The sequence below is a fragment of the Monodelphis domestica genome, chromosome 4, assembly GCF_027887165.1.
Source record: "Monodelphis domestica isolate mMonDom1 chromosome 4, mMonDom1.pri, whole genome shotgun sequence".
Taxonomy (NCBI): Eukaryota; Metazoa; Chordata; class Mammalia; order Didelphimorphia; family Didelphidae; genus Monodelphis; species Monodelphis domestica.
The window spans coordinates 432659428-432679761 of NC_077230.1; the positions used below are offsets into that span (position 1 = coordinate 432659428).

General features: G+C 39.3%; 1 protein-coding gene across 8 annotated transcripts in view; it reads left to right on the forward strand.

The window, feature by feature from the left end:
- LOC100618339 (zinc finger protein OZF-like) overlaps window positions 1-20334 on the forward strand; it is a 49055-nt gene that overhangs the window by 24068 nt on the left and 4653 nt on the right. For 6 of the 8 annotated variants that reach the window (XR_008918194.1, XR_008918188.1, XR_008918189.1 and 3 more), the window contains 2 exons: window positions 953-6422; window positions 8305-8438. Coding sequence is in view for 2 of the 8 variants with exons in the window: in XM_007492362.3 (XP_007492424.1) it covers window positions 953-2532 (1580 nt within the window). In the remaining 6 variants the exon portion in view is untranslated. Of the gene's footprint in view, window positions 1-952; window positions 8202-8304; window positions 8439-17374; window positions 17613-20334 lie in introns of those variants that run through there. The other 2 variants (XM_016422684.2, XM_007492362.3) reach the window with 2 other exon arrangements.

A 20334-nucleotide genomic window follows, 5' to 3' on the forward strand; every position in this document is an offset into this window, starting at 1 on the left:
GGAGTTTTTAGTTAGGCAGTACTTTCTGTCTCCTACATTTCCCGCTTTTACTCTTTCATACTTCATTGCAAAATAAAGCTGCTGCAGTCATTTTAACTTAAGGGATAATATTTTAAATCAGCAAATAGTATTACTTTAGCATTCTCGTATTTAGCATAAAACCTAAATTTAAACTCTTACAACTGAAGCATGTTGTTCATTTCCCAAGAGATGGACGGTGAATTCAGTAAAGAGTATAAGACATAACATATGGTTGATCATAAATTAAGATGAATATTTAATGTGTCTGCACTAAATGGCATAATATCTAGGCATATGTAGAGAAAAGAATACTCATTTTCCACTTTGAAAATTACTGCATGATCACTGAAAGAGTGACGTTGTTTCTTGACTTTGTATATAAACTAAGAATGGTTTAGTATTTACTAAGAATGACCATTTAATAGAGCATCCAAAATCATGAGAACAGAATATCTGGAAGGTTACCTGAGATTCACAAAATTTTAAGAATAATTGAAGCATGACTTTTTAGGAAAGATAGAAAGGGCAGTGGAGAAATACTGTCTAATACTGTGGACAAAACGTGTTCAGGCACAGGGTTTGATTTGTATTCTATCTGCAAGGAAGTTGGTCAGGTAATTCCTCTATTCTTTATTCATGACATGAGTTGCAAAGAATGATGAGAATCTTGGACTTGCCTGTGTCCCAGGTCCATTGTGAGGTTTCATTGTTATTGTATGTGAAAGTCTCTAAAATCATCCATCTTGCAGATATGATGAAATGGTGTATCCAAAGACTGGTTCCTCTTGTTTAAATTTGAAAACTCCTTTTGGCCTAGGGAAATAGAATAAAAATCAGTTTACTTTCTGCCACCATAGGAAAGAACTTTTATTTCTTTCTCTGTGTATGTCCTCCTTACTTCTGTGTTCATATCATTATTTGTTTTCTTCAGAGGCTGAGACTACTTTTGAAGTGACGGAGATGACTACAATGCCAAGTTTTTTTGTGAAAAGATATGACCCCCAAAGATGCATGAATGAGGGTCCCTCTGGCTTCATTTTGAGAGAAATCATTGACTCTAATATCAAGGTAAATAAAAATCCAAAGAGTCACAATGTATTTGATGAAAAGACAGAGAAATTCAGCCAATATTCAGTCCTATATCAGTATATGAAATTGGCCTTAGGTAATTGTCAGGATCACGAATATGTCAAGTGCTCTCCTGAAGAAGTAGGACTTATTCAGTGGCATGAGAAACCTCTGGATGTGCCCATGTATCAATGTGACCTAGGTGGAATGGCCTTTGACTGCAGTTCAGACCTCAGTAGACATCCAAAAAGGAAATGTGTAAAGATAGTTTCTATGAGTAATAAAGGTGGGAAACCTTCCAGTCAGAACTCTGAGCCTGCTGCACATGAAATAATACACTCTGGAGAGAAACCTTATGAATGTAAAGAGTGTGGGAAGGCTTTCACATGGAAAGTCTCTCTTGCTGCACATCAGAGAATCCACACTGGAGAGAAACCTTTTGAATGTAAACAGTGTGGAAAGGCTTTTATATGGAAGGTCTCTTTTACTGAACATCAGAGAATCCATACTGGAGAGAAACGTTATGAGTGTAAACACTGTGGAAAAGCTTTCACAAAGAGGGACCATCTTGTCAGTCATCAGAGAATGCACACTGGAGAGAAACCTTATGAATGTAAACACTGTGGAAAGGCTTTAACACAGAGGGGCTCTCTTGCCAGACATCAGAGAATCCACAGTGGAGAGAAACCTTATGAATGTAAACACTGTGGAAAGGCTTTCACTCAGAGGAGCCATCTTGCTACACATCAGAGAATCCACTCTGGAGAAAAACCTTATGAATGTAAACACTGTGGAAAGGCTTTAACACGGAGGAGTTCTCTTGCCAGACATCAGAGAATCCACACTGGAGAGAAACCTTATGAATGTAAGCACTGTGGAAAGGCTTTCACAAATAGTGGCTATCTTGCTGTACATCAAAGAATCCACACTGGAGAGAAACCTTATGAATGTAACCACTGTGGAAAGGCTTTCACAGAGAGGGGTTCTCTTGCTGTACATCAGAGAATCCACACTGGAGAGAAACCTTATGAGTGTAAACAATGTGGAAAGGCTTTCACAGATAGCGGCTCTCTTGCTAAACATCAGAGAAGCCACAGTGGAGAGAAACCTTATGAATGTAAACACTGTGGAAAGGCTTTCACAAAGAGGAGCCAACTTACTGCACATCAGAAAAGCCACAGTGGGGAGAAACCTTATGAATGTAAACTATGTGGAAAGGCTTTCCCAGATAGCAGTTCTCTTGCTAAACATCAAAGAAGCCACAGTGGAGAGAAACCTTATGAGTGTAAAGAATGTGGAAAGGCTTTTACATGGAAGGTCTCTTTTAATCAGCATCAGAGAATACACACAGGAGAGAAACCTTATGAATGCAAACACTGTGGAAAGGCTTTTATGTGGAAAGGTGCTCATACCAAACATCAGAGAATCCACACTAGAGAGTAACCTTAGAATTGCAAACAATGTGGAAAGACTTTCACAGATAGGGGCCATCTTGCCAGTCATCAGAGAATCTGCACTGGAGAGAAACCTACTGAGTGTAAACAATGTGGAAAGGCTTTCACTTGGAGGGAGTCTTGCCAAACATCAGAGCATCCACATTGGATAGAAACTTAGTGAATATCATTAATTTGGATAGGCTTTCATATAAAACACCACAGTTGTTTCATGTCAGAAAATCTGCCCTGTTAAGAAATCTCATGAGTGAGACTGATCTTATAGTTGGCACTCTTAGCTTATTTGACATAAGAGAATCCACACGCCTTCTTCCCCTTTCCCAAGTTATGCTGTTTACCAATGGAGTAAGTCTGACTAGACTAAAGGGATCTTTTTTTTTTTTTAAATATATTTTATTTGATCATTTCCAAGCATTATTCGTTAAAGACATAGATAATTTTCTTTTCCTCCCCCCCCACCCCCCATAGCCAACGCGTAAGTCCACTGGGCATTAGATGTTTTCTTGATTTGAACCCATTGCTTTGTTGATAGTATTTGCATTAGAGTGTTCATTTAGAGTCCATCCTCTGTCATGTCCCCTCAACCTCTGTATTCAGGCAGTTGCTTTTTCTCGGCGTTTCCACTCCCATAGTTTATCCTTTCCTTATGAATGGTGTTTTTTTCTCCTGGATCCCTGCAAGTTGTTCAGGGACATTACACCGCCACTAATGGAGAAGTCCATTACGTTCGATTATACCACAGTGTATTAGTCTCTGTGTACAATGTTCTCCTGGTTCTGCTCCTCTCGCTCTGCATCACTTCCTGGAGGTTGTTCCAGTCTCCATGGAACTTCTCCACTTTATTATTCCTTTTAGCACAATAGTATTCCATCACCAACATATACCACAGTTTGTTCAGCCATTCCCCAATTGATGGGCATCCCCTCGTTTTCCAGTTTTGGGCCACCACAAAGAGCGCAGCTATGAATATTTTTGCACAAGTCTTTGTGTCCATTATCTCTTTGGGGTACAGACCCAGCAGTGCTATGGCTGGGTCAAAGGGTAGATATTCTTTTGTTGCTCTTTGGGCATAGTTCCAAATTGCCCTCCAGAATGGTTGGATCATTTCACAGCTCCACTAGCAATGAATTAATGTTAAAGGGATCTTTTTAAGCAATGGTGAAAAGTGGAGACAGAGCAGAGGTTTCTCCCTCATGACTCTGAGGAACTTTGGGATGGGGAAGAGAACTGTTGAGGAGAGAATCCAGGAAGAAGCCTAGTGTCTGGTGGAGGAGCTCCAGAAAAAAAAAAAAGGGTCAGTTCTTCAACCCCACCTTCATCCTGGGCTGTGCTCCCTGCAATGTGATCTGCTCCATCCTCTTTAACAATCGCTTCAACTATGATGATGAGAAATTTCGGAGATTGATGAGCCTATTAAATGAAAACTATCAGCTCTTAAACACACCATGGATCCAACTCTATAATATGTATCCTTCACTAATAAAATGTCTGCCTGGAAGTCATAGAACCATTCATAAAAATAGTGGCAAAATTATGGTTTTCTTAATGGACCAAGTGAAGAAGCACCAGGAAACCCTAGATCCAAACAACCCCCGGGACTATATTGATGTTTTCCTCATCAAAATACAACAGGAGAAACTGAATCCAGAGTCTGCATTCAAGTATCAGGAATTGGTGGCCAATGCATCTACTTAGCTGCTGGTTCAGAAACAACATCCAGCACCCTGAGATATGGGCTTTTACTGCTCATGAAATACCCAAAGATTCAAGCCAAAGTTCATGAAGAAATTGGCCAAGTCCTTGGCTCAAGTAGAAAACCCTCCATGCAGGACAGAGTCAAGATGCCTTATGTGGATGTTGTTGTGCATGAGATACAGAGATATATTCATCTTGTGTCCTTGATTCTTCCACGATTAGCAGCCTATGACATCCACTTCCAAAAATACTTGATTCCTAAGGGCACAAAAGTATTCCCCTTGCTCTACTCCATCTTGTATGATAGATAAGCATTTCCCAATCCATATGAGTGTGACCCAGAGAACTTCTTGGACAAATCTGGAAACTTTCAGAAGAATGACTGCTTTGTAATATTTTCTTCGGGAAAGTGCCTCTATCTTGGGGAGAGCTTGGCTCAGATGAATTTATTTCTCTTCCTATTATTCTGCAGAACTTTACCTTGAATCCCATGATTGAGCCAAAAGAACTTGTCACCACCCCACTCAGAAGTGGAATTGTCAACATCCCCTTAATTTACAAGTTATTTCTTATTCCTAGATAAATGATGGACAGTCTTTATTTTATAGTCATTCAAATTAGGTTCATTGCTTTGTTCCCATAACACAGACCATCAGTATTTTAAATGATGATCTTGGATATTCTTGGTGTTTGGAAGACATTGCTACCCTCCTCAAGGTAAGAGCAATTTCTGGAAGAAAATAAGGAAAAACATATGAAGACATGAAAAGAGAACAACAATAATATATACTGTTATTACATTTTTTAAAGTCACAAAATTGAGAAAAAACTATGAAAATAAAACGAATCCAAAGGGAACTCAAAAGCAAAGAACGTTTATATCAGAACATAAACACAATTTACCTCTTTTAAACATTACAAATAACCTGGATATTATGATTCAGCACATAATTTTATGCATTTCTTTATTAAATGACTTTTGATGACAGTAGTTACTAAGTGTAAAATATTTTTTAAAAAACAGTGATTAGACGGTTCCTTGAAGAGAGACATATGTGACCAAGGAACAAGAGAGTCACCACAACCTCATTCTTGCTCCTCTTGTTTGGCAGCAGCAAAGAAATACTACAAAGGGAAAATCATATGCTCAGTTCAAGGGTTTATTTTTAATCTTAAGAAATTCTGGAAAGTCTGCAAATTTTCCTTAGCAAATGGTTCTAAATCTTGTTGAAGTGTTGATTATAGAGAAATAAAGGAATCACATCTTTAAAAAAATAAGAGAATCCACACTTTAGAGAAACTTTAGGAATATGACAAATGTGGTAAGGCCTTCAGGCATCAATCATCTCTTATTCCTAACCAAGAATTCCTTTTCAATAGACATCTTGCTATCATGAATGAAGAAAGACATTGAAATGGAGAGTCCAGAGCTTGTTCAGTAGGATAAAATGTCTTCTGAACAGACCAATTCAAGGTGGATTCCCTGGAGGAAGGCTTTCAGCCAGGATCCTATCTTTTACTTTGTATCAGAGGATTCATAGTGTAGAAATACCTAATCAGTATGCTCAAATTGTATGTATTTTCCTCAGGATTAGGATGATCACTATTATTTAGGGAAATGCAAATTATAATAAGACTGAGGGAATACCCCATACCTTTTAGATTTGCTATTATGACAGAAAAGGAAAGGGACAAAGTTGGAGGAGATGTTGGAAAACTGAGATACTAATGAATTATTGGGAAATTTGTGAACTGATTCAGCAATTCTGGAGAGAGCAATTTGGAACTATGACCAAAGGACATTAAAAAGAAAAGAAAAGGACCTATAGGTATTTTTTAAAAATCACTTAAAGCTGCTTTTTGGAGTAATGACAGAATTGGAAAGTAAGAGGAAGTTCATCAATTGGGAATTTGCTAAGTAAATGGTGTGGCATATGATTGTAATGGAATATTGTTTTATAATTAATGAGGAGCTTGGAAAAATTTGAGAACTGATGCAGACTGAATTTAGAAGCAACAGGAGAACATTGCACATTGTAACAGCAATATTGTATGTAGAACAACTGTGAATTGAGCTATTCTCAACAATAGAATGATCCAAAATAATTTCAAAGGACTCAGAATAAAAATTTCATCCATTTCCAAAGAACTGATCAAGTGTGAATCCAGACTGTAGCATACCAGGTATGTTGGCATCTGGGAATGGGATTGATGTATTGATATTGTATTACCAGACACATGGTCAGACCCCTTGGTGGCCATGATGCCTCAGCTCGGAGTACATTCATTTGCATAGCACAGTTAGATTAAAGCCCTTGGCATGGAGTACTTTCATTTGCTAAGCGCGGGTTGGATTAATCTCCACCTCTTTGATCTTATCATTGTCAATTCAACCAATGTTAAAACCTATGTCATGTTACATATTTGTTGATCCACATTTCTAAAAACCCTCAATAAATACTGGGGAACTGGCGCGAAACTTTTACTTACTAGCCTTTTACTAGTTCTCTCTGACTAACTCTCTAACTTTCGCCCTTCACTTCCTCTCTCCCTCTGTTCCCTCCTCTCCTCTTACCTCTCTTGCTTCACTGTATCTCTTTCCTGGCGACACGGACTCCCCCAGTGCCTCCTACTAAGGCTTAGACTCTATTGTCTATAGGAGGCACCAAGGAGTTGAGCTTTCATAGCAATGCTGTCGCCCCCAAAGCTTCCTGTTAATGTTCAGACTCTCTTGTCTATAGGAGTATCAAGGGGTTGGTACTCCCCAGCTATTCTCTTATAACTCTTATTTCCTTGTAGTTCATGTTACTCCCCATGTGTTTCTACTTTTGCCTTTGAGTCATTATTGTTCTCCCATTTCCTTAGCCTCCTCTCTCCACCTCAGGTTATTACCCACAGATAAATATTATAGGACTCCTGCCGGGGGGTCACTATACAGACCATAGATGATAAAGTTTTTCATTTAATTTTTTTTTGTTTGAGTTTAGTTGCACAGAAAGATTGATATGGGGGGCATCAGGGTAACTCAGTGGATTGAGAGCCAGGCCTAGAGATGGGAGGTCCTGAGTTCAAATCTGGCCTCAGACACTTCCCAACTGTGTGACCCTGGGCAAGTCACTTAACCCCCATTGTCTATCCCTTACCACTCTTCTGCCTTGGAACCAATACACAGTATTGATTCCAAGATGGAAGGTAAGGGTTTAAGGAGGAAAAAAAGAAGAATTGATATGGGAAAATGTTTTATAAGATTGTACATGCAAAATCTATATACGATTGCTTAACATCTCTTAGGTGCAGGAGAGAAAATCCAAGACTTAAAAAAAGTTTTAAAGGTCAGATATTGTTTTCCATTATATGTCAGAATGCTTGACCTTTAGTTCCACTCATCACCACCCACTCTTAGCACAGGCATCACTGCTTCCTACCTTTCCATCAAGTGATTCTTTTTTTTTTAAACCCTTACCTTCCATCTTGGAGTCAATACTTTGTATTGGCTCCAAGGCAGAAGAGCGGTAAGGGCTAGGCAATGGGGATCAAGTGACTTGCCCAGGGTCACACAGTTGGGAAGTGTCTGAGGCCAGATTTGAACCTAAGACCTCCCATCTCTAGGCCTGGCTCTCAATCCACTGAGCTACCCAGCTGCCCCCCATCAAGTGATTCTTAAGTCATGGTCAAAAGATTTCTTTCACCAAATATGGGTTGCTTCCTAGCTGACCTAACCTAATGACAAATAAGGAGTGCTTCCTAGTTGACCTAACCAATGAATGTTGCTTCTGGGTTTCTCTATTCTTTGAGGGGTTTGACTATTTTGTACTGTTTTTTGTACTGGTAAAAAAAATTCTCTAATTCTTTGGGGCATAAAGGAAGTTCTCTTAACAGTGCTCAGGGTCTTCTGGTCATGACCACTGGTCCAGCTTTGTTGTGAGATCACACACACACAATAAACCTATCTTTCTTGCTTGCTTGGAGGCTTTATTTATCATTTGCATATCTGTGATTAGAAAAAAAATTACACAACAGCACTCATTTGTTTCCTGTTTTTTGCTGGCTCTTACCAAACAAACAGAATAAGAGTGCATGGGGAAGATGTGGAAGAGATGGAGGACCTGATCCCTACTACTCAGTCCATTCTATCCAAGAACTTGGACTCATCATGCAGTTTGCTGATTTCTGGGTCTGAGCAGAAGCCCAACCCCTCTGGTGAAGTAATAAGGGGGGATTTGAGGTGTCCCAAGTCCAGCTTGTCTCTAGAAATATCAACTAAGGGGACTCAGGGACCATCCTAAGGTTGAGCTGTCAGGCTAAAGAGAAATGGGATCTCCCATCTCTAGGCTTGGAACTATATCCATTGAGTATCTGATAGGTGCCCCTTCTTCATTTATTCTTCATTTCTATTAAGTTTGCTTATTGCCTGCCTTGCTACATTTCAAATTGAATAGGAGAGTATTTTAATTTTAATGCTTTTTAAGTTCCCTTCTGTGAATCTTGAAATTTCTCAGACTCTACTTCAAAACATTTGGTTAAGGCTATTCCCCATTTTAAACAATGGAGGTACTTAGTCAGGAATGTATGTGAGAACTTTACATTACTCCACCCATACTTAGGCATACTTTAGGGGAAGATAAAGTTGTAAAACTTACTGAACAATGGAAAGATACCCAGCCCATACTTAAAGTAAAGCTAAAATCCTTAAGCTGGATCTATTTTTAGATCTAATACAAAAAGGTGCTAAGTACCTGTGAAGGTCAAATTAATCACTAACAGGTCAGGAAACATGCAAACTTGCAAGGGACAAGCTTAACAAAAGAGGTGTGAAGTTTTAGTCTACCCAGAGAAATTGAGAACTAAAGAAGATGTGAATTAAGAATGGTCAGTCCTGTGAAAACGTCTACTGTGATTGGTAGACATAAAAACTTAGGGGAGGTGACATAGGAGAAAATTCTCTTTAAAAAGAGGTCAGAAGGCCTCTGAAAAGGGAATTCAGCTTTGGAGCTGAATTGGAGGCTGGTCTCTCTCTCAGTGGCTGAACTTAGTTCAGCTTCCTGAGCTATACTGGAGGGTCTCTCTGAACACTAGAGTTTTGCTTGGAAGGATCTTGTGGTGAGTGATTAAAGACTGACTGGTCTCTTTTAAGGCTTAAGCCTAGGCTGGCCTAGGCTTTTTCCTATTATTCCCTCTTACTCTGTCTCTCCCTTTTTCTTAATTTCTTAATTTGTATTAATTAAATCTCCATAAAACCCACTTGGTTTTATGACTTGGGTTATAAATATGACTTGGGTCAGAAATACCCAAGTTGACTTGGGTATTTCATATTTGGGAATTAATTCCCATGGTGACCACTTTATTTTTAATATAAAACTAAGACACTAAAAATTATCTTTATGCTTTTGTCAATTCACAGTTGTGAAACCACATTTTCGTGGTCACAGTTTAACCAACCACTCTTTTCACTGTAACACTTCCAAGCTTCCCATTCTTGCTAGATAGTTCTTTTCATCTCCTAACTTAGCTTTTCTTATCCTGTCTTGTCAAATGCTCAAGACATCAGATAAATCAGTAGACATTTTTCCATTAAAACCACAGTGAAACAAAATATGCTTATCAAAAAGAGCAGCTTTCCTAGGGAACTTTTTTAATCACTGAGCCTATATGCTACCAAAACAAATATATATATATTTAATTTTACATTTACAGTAGTGGAAAACATCAATATAGCTTTACTCAGTTTGCATTTATACCTGTTTTTATTAGGTTGGCTCAAATGACTCTTCAGAATTCCTTGTCCTGTGGCTGTTTCCATTCACAGCCCTAGCAGGAAAGCTTTAAGGCATTAATTCTGTTAGGGCCTGAAAAATCAAGCCCAGGCAGGGTTATTGAATGAGAGGGACAACTCAGCACGGAAGAATGAAGCAGAAAGAATGGAGGGTCTGAGCAGAGTGCTGCACCGATGTTCCAGCTTGAGGAATTTATTAGGAAAATTGATACATGATGGATGTAGGTCATTGACAGACAAGAGGAGCCAATACAGAGAGCTACTTCAAAGGAATACTTTCAGGATACTAAGTCTGGATTCAACACAGATTTGCCAAATCCTGATTACAGGGGACATGGTGAGGTGTCTGGGAGAAATGGATCATCTGTGAAAATTGTGAGGTCCTATTGCTGTTAAGGATGTTTGATATGCTATACAGGAAGAACTTAGAGATGTTTGAAATAATAAATGGGAAGCTTCCTGTCTTGGTAAGAACTCATCTTGATGCTAAAGAAAATACCTTTAGAAGAGGCAGAAGGTCCATTGTTAATTTAGTCAGAACTGCCGAGGATGGGCTTTGGGGAATTTGGATTGCCTTTATAAGGATAATATTAAGAAGTTGTCTTATAACATTAATTTCATGGATAAAAAGCAGAGTAGCTGTCTGGAGCACAAATTGAATTTTTGGAAGAGATCTGAGCCAAGGTTCTCTGGGATGCTGAGAGAGAAGGCCTGCTGGATCAACTGAAAACTAGGACAGTTGGCTTGCTCCCTTGAGTGAAAGGGACAAGCTGCTGTTTCTGATCTCTTGGCTCCTTTGCCAGGAGTCTGAGGAAGAAGAAAACAGATCTTGAAGGATTTGGGGGTTTTCCTGTTACCAAGCTAGGGAGACACTAGAAGTGAATCTAGTTATATATCTACTAAGGCTGGTTATTGTTATTGATTTCATCTTGAGAAGACCACAGAAATCCTGTTTGGCTCCAGACTCTGAGTAAACACCTCAGCTCAGTCATTTGACGTCTCTGGAGTTATAGTTAATAAGTATAATCTTATAAGGATATAGTGATAGGTAGTGTAGATTAAGGAAAATTTGGGGTTATTTAGGTATCACGGAGCCAGTGTTAGCCTGGAAAACCAGGACTGAAGCATATTCTTGTGAATCCAGTGGATTTGGGTGGAGTTTAGTAATCCTTTTATATCCTTATATTTTTATGTCATATTATATTTTCAATAAATAGTCTATTTTTATATATATACAAAGATTCCAGAGCATTGCTTGGGCTGAGCTCTGAGGGGAGTTCACATTTGGACTTCACCTCAAAACTACAAACTGTAGGTTACTTTGTACATTATCTACCAAAGAATCTGATCAGGTTCCCATCTTAATTTTCCACCCCCCCCCCCATTCCTTCTTAGTTAGAAGGTCAAGACTCCTTAACTGCATATAGCTCCAAGCCTAGAGATGGGAGGTCCTGGGTTCAAATCTGATTGTGTTCTGTTTCTCTTTAGCCTAACAGCTCAACCTTAGGGTGGCCCCAGAGTCTCAGACTGAACTGCAGGGCCTATCCTCACTGTGGGTTTTCAAGTAACCATTAACCCTTGGTATCTCACTTCTAAAAAACCTACCATCAAGGGGGTAGCTGGGTAGCTCAGTGGATTAAGAGCTAGGCCTGGAGATGGAAGGTCCTGGGTTCAAATCTAGCCTCAGACACTTCCCAGCTATGTGACCCTGGGCAAGTCACTTAACCCCCATTGCCTAGTCCTTACCACTCTTCTGCCTTAGAACCAATACACAGTATTGATTCCAAGATGGAAGGTGAGGGATTAAAAAAATAAAAACCTACCATCAAAGCTATCCACCTTATTTCAGAAAGGAACCATAATTTCCGGGTAAGCATGATGGCAATCTAGACTTGAGTTGCTTCCTCTCCCCAGCACCCAATGAAATAGACTACCTCAAAAGAATATAAAACCATTTTCAGAAGAACGGAGGGACTCTATAGTAGGGCACAGCATTGAAGGTACTTGGGGTTTGAGCATTTCCACACTATAAGAAGGAGAAAAAGCTCACACCCAAAGTGAGCTGATCTACCCTCCCCCACCTCACCTAGTCAGAACCAGCACACACCAGAAACAGCGAGTGAGTGAAAGACACCTCTAGAGTGAGCAAGGGGAACACTTAGGTCCTTGGGAGCTGACTAGGACTGCCGGGGATGTACCCCTGAAAGCAGTTACACAGGAAACCTCTGCGCACTGGCGAGAGCGCAGATGGCGGACGCTCTAGCGAACATTGGAGGCTGAGGAGATTAGAGAGTTTGCCTCAGGCAAAAACCTCACTCCTTAACTCCACAGAGAACCTGCCCATCTCACTCAGATTTCTGACTAAAAAGGAAAGGGAAAACCACAAAAGGGATGGCTCATTGTGCCCAAGACCAACCAACCCTCCAAAAAAAAAAAACAGGAAGAAGACAGTGACCCTTGAAAATGTTTACGGAGGGAAAACCCAGGCTACAGCGGATAAAGAGCTTGAAATTCAAACAAAATCAAAACCTTCACATACACACACACACACACACACACACACACACACACACAAATGGAAATTGTCCACAAGCTCTGGAAGAAATCAAATTGGAGCTTATCCAAAAGATGGAAACCTTCTGGCAAGAAAAATGGGAATTAATTCAAAGAGAAATCAACAGTCTGAGAGACAAGAACTCCCAATTGGAGAAACAGCGGGAAGCCACAAAAAGCAGGGCAGGCCAAACTGAAAAGGAAAACCAGTCTTTAAAGACCAGAATTATGCAACTGGAAGAGAATGATCTTGCAAAACAGCAAGAATTAATAAAGCAAAGTCAAAAGATTAACAATTTAGAAGAACATAAACTATCTCACTGACAAGGCAACAGATCAGGATAACAGGAAGGAGAGACAATTTGAGAATCATTGGTCTACCTAAAAAAAACAGAAATAAACAGAAATCTTGACACCATACTACAAGAAATCATCCAAGAAAGTTGCCCTGAAGTTCTTGAACAAGGGGGAAAATAGACATTGCAAGAGTTCATAGAACACCCTCTATACTAAATCCCCAAAAGATAACTCCCAAGAATGTAATTGCCAAATTCAAGAGCTTCCAAGCTAAGGAGAAAGTTTTACAAGAATCCAAAAAGAGACAATTCAGATATTAAGGAGTACCAATCAGGATTACACAAGACCTGGCAGCTTCCACACTGAAGGACCACAAGGCCTGGAATACGATATTCAGAAAGGCAAGAGAACTGGGTCTTCAACCAAGAATCACCTATCCATCAAAATTGACCATATACTTCCAGAGGAAAGTATGGGCCTTCAACAAAATAGAAGATTCCCAAGTATTTGTAAAGAAATAGTGGAAAGTTTGATACCCAAACACAGAGAGCAAGAGAAACATGAAAATGTAAATATGAAAGAAGGGGAAAAGGAGAAAAATGTTTTTTTTATTCAAACTCTTCCATAAGGGCTATAATTAGATCAAATCATATATATTAATATATGGGGAAAATGTTATTTGTAATTCTCAAAAATTGTATTTATTATTAGAGTAACTAGAAGAATCATGCATAGGGAAAGATTGGGGCATTAAGATGATATGGGGAAAAAAAAGGGTGGGAGTGGGAATCGATGATGGTACCAAGAGATACTTGAAGAAATAGAAATAAATAGAATAATCTTTTTCACACAAAGACACACATGGGAAGGGGAGGGGAAGAATACTCACAAGAAGGATACAAAGAGAGTGCTAATAGGTAATACTTAAAACTTACTCTCAGTGAAATCAACTCAGAGGGAAGAGCATCTAGATCCATTGGGATCTTGAATTCTATCTTATCCAACTGGGTAAGGGAGTAGCTAAAACTAAGGAGGGGTAAGGGGGAGGGAATACAAAAAGGGATGGAAGGAGAGGGGGGAAGGAAATTAACAGACCCTTAAAAAAAAACAAGAAGGAAACAAAAAGGCAAGGGCCAGAAAGGGAAATATATTAAGGGGGGGGGGATTAGGGGGACTGATTAAAATTAAACCACTGGTTTAAAAGGTTATAGCTAAAGAAGAAAGGTCAGAAGTAGGGGAGGGTATCAAAATGCCAGGGAATTCAAACGTGACAATCATAACTTTGAACATGAATGGGATGAACTCACCCATAAAATGTAGACAAATAGTGGATTAGAATCCAGAATCCTACCATATGTTGTCTACAAAAAACACACCTGAGGCAGGTAGATACTCATAAGGTCAGAATTAAAGGCTGGAGTAAGACCTTTTGGGCCTCAACTGACAGAAATAAGGCAGGAGTTGCAATCATGATATCTGACAAAGCCAAAGCAAAAATAGACCTGATAAAAAGGGATAGGGAAGGTAAATACCTCCTGATAAAAGGGAGTATAGGCAATGAGGAAATATTAATCAGTATGTATGCACCAAATGGTATAGCACCTAAATTTCTAATGGAGAAACTAGGAGAATTGAAGGAAGAAATACATAGTAAAACTATACTAGTGGGAGACCTGAACCCAACCACTATCAAATAAAAAAATAAGAGCTAAAAGAGGTGAATTAAATCTTAGAAAAATTAGAGTTAATAGATATATGGAGAAAAATAAATAGGGACAAAAAGGAATACACCTTCTTTTCAGCAGCACATGGCACATTCACAAAGATTGACCATATACTAGGTCATAAAAACATGGCATACAAATGCAGAAAAGCAGAAATAATGAAGGCAACCTTTTCAGATCATAAGGCAATAAAAATAATGATCAATAAGGGTACATGGAGAGCCAAATCAAAAATCAATTGGAAATTAATATGATTTTTCAAAATCGGTTAGAGAACAAACTATTTGACATAAAAAACAAAGAGGGAGTTTTACCAAATTCCTTTTGTGACACAAATATGGTACTGATTCCAAAGCCAGGCAGGTAAAAAAAAACAGAGAAAGAAAACTACAGACCAATCTTCCTAATGAACATAGATACAAAAATCTTAAATAGAATACTAGCAAGAAAGACTCCAGCAAGTGATCAGGAGGGTCATTCACTATGATCAAGTAGGATTTATACCAGGAATGAAAGGATGGTTCAATATTAGGAAAACCATACTCATAATTGACCACATCAACATGCAAACCAACAAAAATCACATGATTATCTCAATCCAGGCAGAAAAAGCCTTTGATAAAATACAACACCCATTCCTATTGAAAACACCAGAAAGCATAGGAATAGAAGGGCCGTTCCTAAAAACAATAAATAGTATCAATCTAAAACCATCAGCAAACATCATCTGCAATGGGGATAAACTAGAAGCCTTCCCAATAAGATCAGGAGTAAAACAAAGATGCCCATTATCTCCTCTGTTATTTAACATTGTACTAGAAACACTAGCAGTAGCAATTAGAGAAGAAAAAGAAATTGAAGGCATTAAAACAGGCAATGAGGAGACCAAGCTATCACTCTTTGTGGGTGATATGATGGTCCACTTAAAAAATCCTAGAGAATCAAACAAAAAGCTAGTTGAAATAATCAACAACTTTAGCAAAGTTGCAGGATACAAAATAAACCCACATAAGTCATCAGCATTTCTATATATCTCCAACACATCTCATTAGAAATGAGATGTTGTGAAATTAGAATTAGAAAGAGAAATTCCATTCAAAATCACCTTAGACAAAATAAAATACTTAGGAATCTATCTGCCGAGACAAACACAGGAACTATATGAACACAACTACAAAACACTCTCCACACAATTAAAACTAGATCTAAACAATTGGAAAAACATTAACTGCTCATGGGTAGAACAAGCTAACATAATAAAAATGACCATCCTACCCAAAATTATCTATTAATTTAGTGCCATACCCATGAAACTTCCAAAAAAAATTTCATGTTATTAATAAAAACCATAACAAAGTTCATTTGCAAGAACAAAATATCAAAGATATCCAGGGAAATCATGAAAATAATGCAAAGGAAGGAGGACTTGCAGTCCCAGATCTCAAACTATACTATAAAGCAGTGGTCATCAAAACAATTTGGTATTGGCTAAGAGACAGAAAGGAGGATCAGTGGAATAGACTTGGGGTAAATGACCTCAGCAAGACAGTCTATGACAAACCCAAAGACCCCAGATTTTAGGACAAAAATCCTCTATTTGATAAAAACTTCTGGGAAAATTGGAAGACAGTGTGGGAGACATTAGGTTTGGATCAACACCTCACACCCTACACCAAGATAAACTCAGAATGGGTGAATGACTTGAACATAAAGAAGGAAACTATAAGTAAATTAGGTGAACACAGAATAGTATATGTGTCAGATCTTTGCGAAGGGAAAGATTTTGAAACCAAGAAAGACTTAGAAAGAACCACAAAATGTAAAATAAATAATTTTGACTACATCAAATTAAAAAGTTTTTGTACAAACAAAACCACTGTAACCAAAATCAGAAGGGAAATAACAAACTAGGAAACAATCTTCAAAAAAAAAACCTCTGACAGGTTTAATTACTCAAATTTACAAAGAGCTAAATCAATTATACAAAAAAATCAAGCCATTCTCCAATTGACAAATGGGCAAGGGACATGAACAGGCAGTTCGCAGCCAAAGAAATCAAAACTATTAATAAGCACATGAAAAAGTGCTCTAAATCTCTTATAATCAGAGATGCAAATCAAAACAACTCTGAGGTATCACCTCACACCTAGCAGATTGGCTAACATGACAGCTATGGAAAGTAATGAATGCTGGAGGGGATGTGGCAAAGTAGGGACATTAATTCATTGCTGGTGGAGTTGTGAACTGATCCAACCATTCTGGAGGGCAATTTGGAACGATGCCCAAAGGGAGCTAATAGACTGTCTGCCCTTTGATCCAGCCATAGCACTGCTGGGTTTGTACCCCAAAGAGATAATGGAGAAAAAGACTTGTACAAGAATATTCATAGCTGCGTTCTTTGTGGTAGCAAAAATTGGAAAATGAGGGGATGCCCTTCAATTGGGGAATGGCTGAACAAACTGTGGTATCTGTTGGTGATGGAATACTATTGTGCTAAAAGGCACAATAAAGTGGAGGAATTCCATGGAGACTGGAACAACATTGTACACAGAGACTTATTTGTCGATGGCATGGGGGTGAGCCAGAGGCTGAAAGAGAATTGAAATTGCAATTATCTAGTGTTGACTTAGAGTACTTTTGTTGAAACTTGTTATTGATATGTTATATATATTTTCTTCCCAACTAATGGGCCTCTTTCCAGATGAAAAAGGAAAAAAAAAACTTGTAAGAAATACACAATTGAGGAAAACAAATTCCATTTGTGATTCTCCTCTCTTCACCTTCATCAGGCTGGAAGTCTTCCCAGTTATTTGGGATTTCGAGGAGTGATTATACAGGCAGAGCATTTCCCCGTCTACCAGCTGGTCATTTGCTTTCTCTCTTTGAAAGTTGCCTCTTCATCACGTCTGAACGCAGACACCACCAGGCTGCGCCACCCTGTGCAAGTCACAGACTCACATTGCTTAGCCTCAGCTCTTCTGTCTTAGAGAAAAAATAAAGCTGGCTATTTGTAGCCTTGTCCATTAAGTCCATTCTCCACATGGGTCTATGTAATGGGCATTCTTTATAACCCTGGGTACAAGGTTCACAAGTAAAACTTCCTCAAACCAGTTTTCCAGCTAACAGCTTCCCATTCAGTCATGAATGTACTTTTGCTAAAAATAAGAATGGCTCATTTTATCCTCTGCAGTCCCTGTCCCGTGGGTGGAGGGGAATCCTTCCCCTCTCCATTATGCCCCTTTATTCATGGCTCCTCTGATTGTTTGACGAGACTTCTCATCTCTCAGCCCTGCATTCATGAGGAATGAATCCTGCTCTACAGGGTGAGATGCTGGTCCTTCACTTGTCCACCCTGTCTATGGCCAAGGGCTGAGGTCTGAGGAACCATCTCCTATTCAGGCATGCACCATATATAGACATCTTGGCGGGGCTCAAGGGAGGGGCTGAAAAATGAGCTCCCCAAAGTATTTGTTCAATTGCCTGAGCACAATCGGGGGTCTCTGGTCATTCCAGAGGACCACTCACCTACCTGTCACTTCATAGGGGTGATGCTGGTCTAACCAATAAACTGGTATAATCAATAAACTGATATTTATTACCCAAATCAGTCTTTCAAGCACCAGAGGGAGAATGTGTACATCAATGTGGGCCCCACTTCTAAGCCCAAGGTGCTACCGATCACAGTTACTCCCTCTACTCTTTCCTGAATATCAGTTTGAATGAAAAATGAAGCCACTACAGTGTAAGTGTTTTCTCTGCTGTCTTTCCTAGGACACTGTACTTCAAGGAGTAATACTCCCATCAAAGCCAGCATCTTCACAGGGAGTGAAGGCTTGTGCAGCATTTTACCAAGGTTTTCTCCCTTAATCCTTCCCTCAACCGTGACATGAAGGTGCTCTTAACACTCCATTGTACAGAGAGGGAAAACCAGAGAGAAGTTAAATGACTCACCTAGGGTCATTGAGATGGTCATTGGAAAGCCCTTAGCATGATGCCTGGCACCCAGGAAGCATTCTCTAAATGTTAGCTCTTCTTGAGATTGAGTCCAACCCCATCATTAGTCTGGAAAAGGAGTGAGCACCTCTTATGGTGTGGGAGTGGAGGAAGGACCTACCTGGGGAGGAGGGACAGTGCAGAGGGAGGAGAATGGCTCCCTGAGCATTGGGGGGCAAAGAGAACCTTGGGATCAACTCAGAGGACCTTCATGTTAGGGGTGTTATATGGAGTTTTATTAAATTTATTCTGTCATTAAAAGCAGATTTATTACTATCACAGTCTCCTTTAGGAAAGAGAGCAGAGAGATCTTGATGAGGGTTCTTTAAAAGGTCTGTCATAAAAGAGAGAATTCAGTGAGTTCTGGGCCTCCAGTCTTTCTGACTTCTTAGGGAGTGACATGGTGTGGCATTTAAAAGAGTGGGAGCCATAAACTGTAAGAGTTAAAATGGTTGAGGTTGTAAACTGTAGTGATTAAAATAGTGGAAGATATAATTTGTAGTAGACATAAGAGTGGGTGAGTAAATTGTGACCGCAGAAAATATGTTTTCACTACAGTGTCTTGTTTTAAATCAAATATAAGGTGGTCGCCAGAGAAATATTCCCAATTATGAATATACCCAAGTCAACTGGGTTTTATAGAGAATTTAATTAATAATACAATGAGAAATCAAAGAGGGGGGGGGGGAATAAATGAGAAAAGAATAGGCTGGCCCCAGGCAGCCCTGGCCAACCCAGGCCTAAGCCCTAAAAGAAAGATCAGTCAGTCCTTATATCTTAATCACTCACCATAAGATCTGTTCAAGCGATGATTCAGGGGGACAGAGTCTCCCCAGAGGGAGTTCCAGCCAGAGTCAGCCTCCCTTGAGAGACCTCCTTAGAGATTGTCCTTCTCTCAATAACCTCCTTAGAGGCTGTCTCTCAAGAGACTCTATCTCTTTTTCAACAGGCTGTCCTTTTCTTATATAGGGGGTTTTCTCCTATGTCACCTCCCCTAAGTTCTTCCATCTACCGATCACAGTAGACATTTTCCAAAGGACAGCCCATTCTGAATTCACACCTGAGTAGATTAATCCTTTTAGTAATCCACACCTGAGTAGGTTAGAATCTCTGAGTAAGTTTCTCACCTCTTTGTCCCATGTAAGTTTGCTTGACCTTTATAGGTACTTAGCACCCCCTTTGTATTAATTCTAAAAATAGGCATGGCTTAAGTATGGGTGTAAGCATTTTTCATTGTTCAGCAAGGAGTTTTCTCCCCTAAAGCAATCTTAAGTACGGGTGGAGTAGAGGTCTTCCCATTTTTGATCTAAGTAGAGTTCTCACATTTTAGATCTAAGTAGCTTCACTGTTTAAAATGGGGAATAGTCCCAATAGTGAATTGTCCCAATAAAAAATTCCACAATGAGGAATTTTTTAACATTCACAAGTCTGAGAAATTTCAAGATTCACAATGGGCATTGTACCCCAGAAACCCAGGCGAACTATTACCAGGGAAACTCCCTTGTTTTGCCTCCTTGTGACTCTTAACCTAGAAACACCCAATGACCCCCCTCTCAGGGTCCTGAGATGTTTACCCTCTTTTGTCCTTTAGATTTAAGATGGACAAAGAGATGAATCTTTATGCTTCCAGATAGGTCCCAGTCAGATGACCACCTCACCCCACCAAATGCCTGAGGGACTAACACTCTCCAAGTCACATCCACACCAGGACATAGCATCTAAAGTGTATATAAACCCCAGAACTGATGTCATCTGG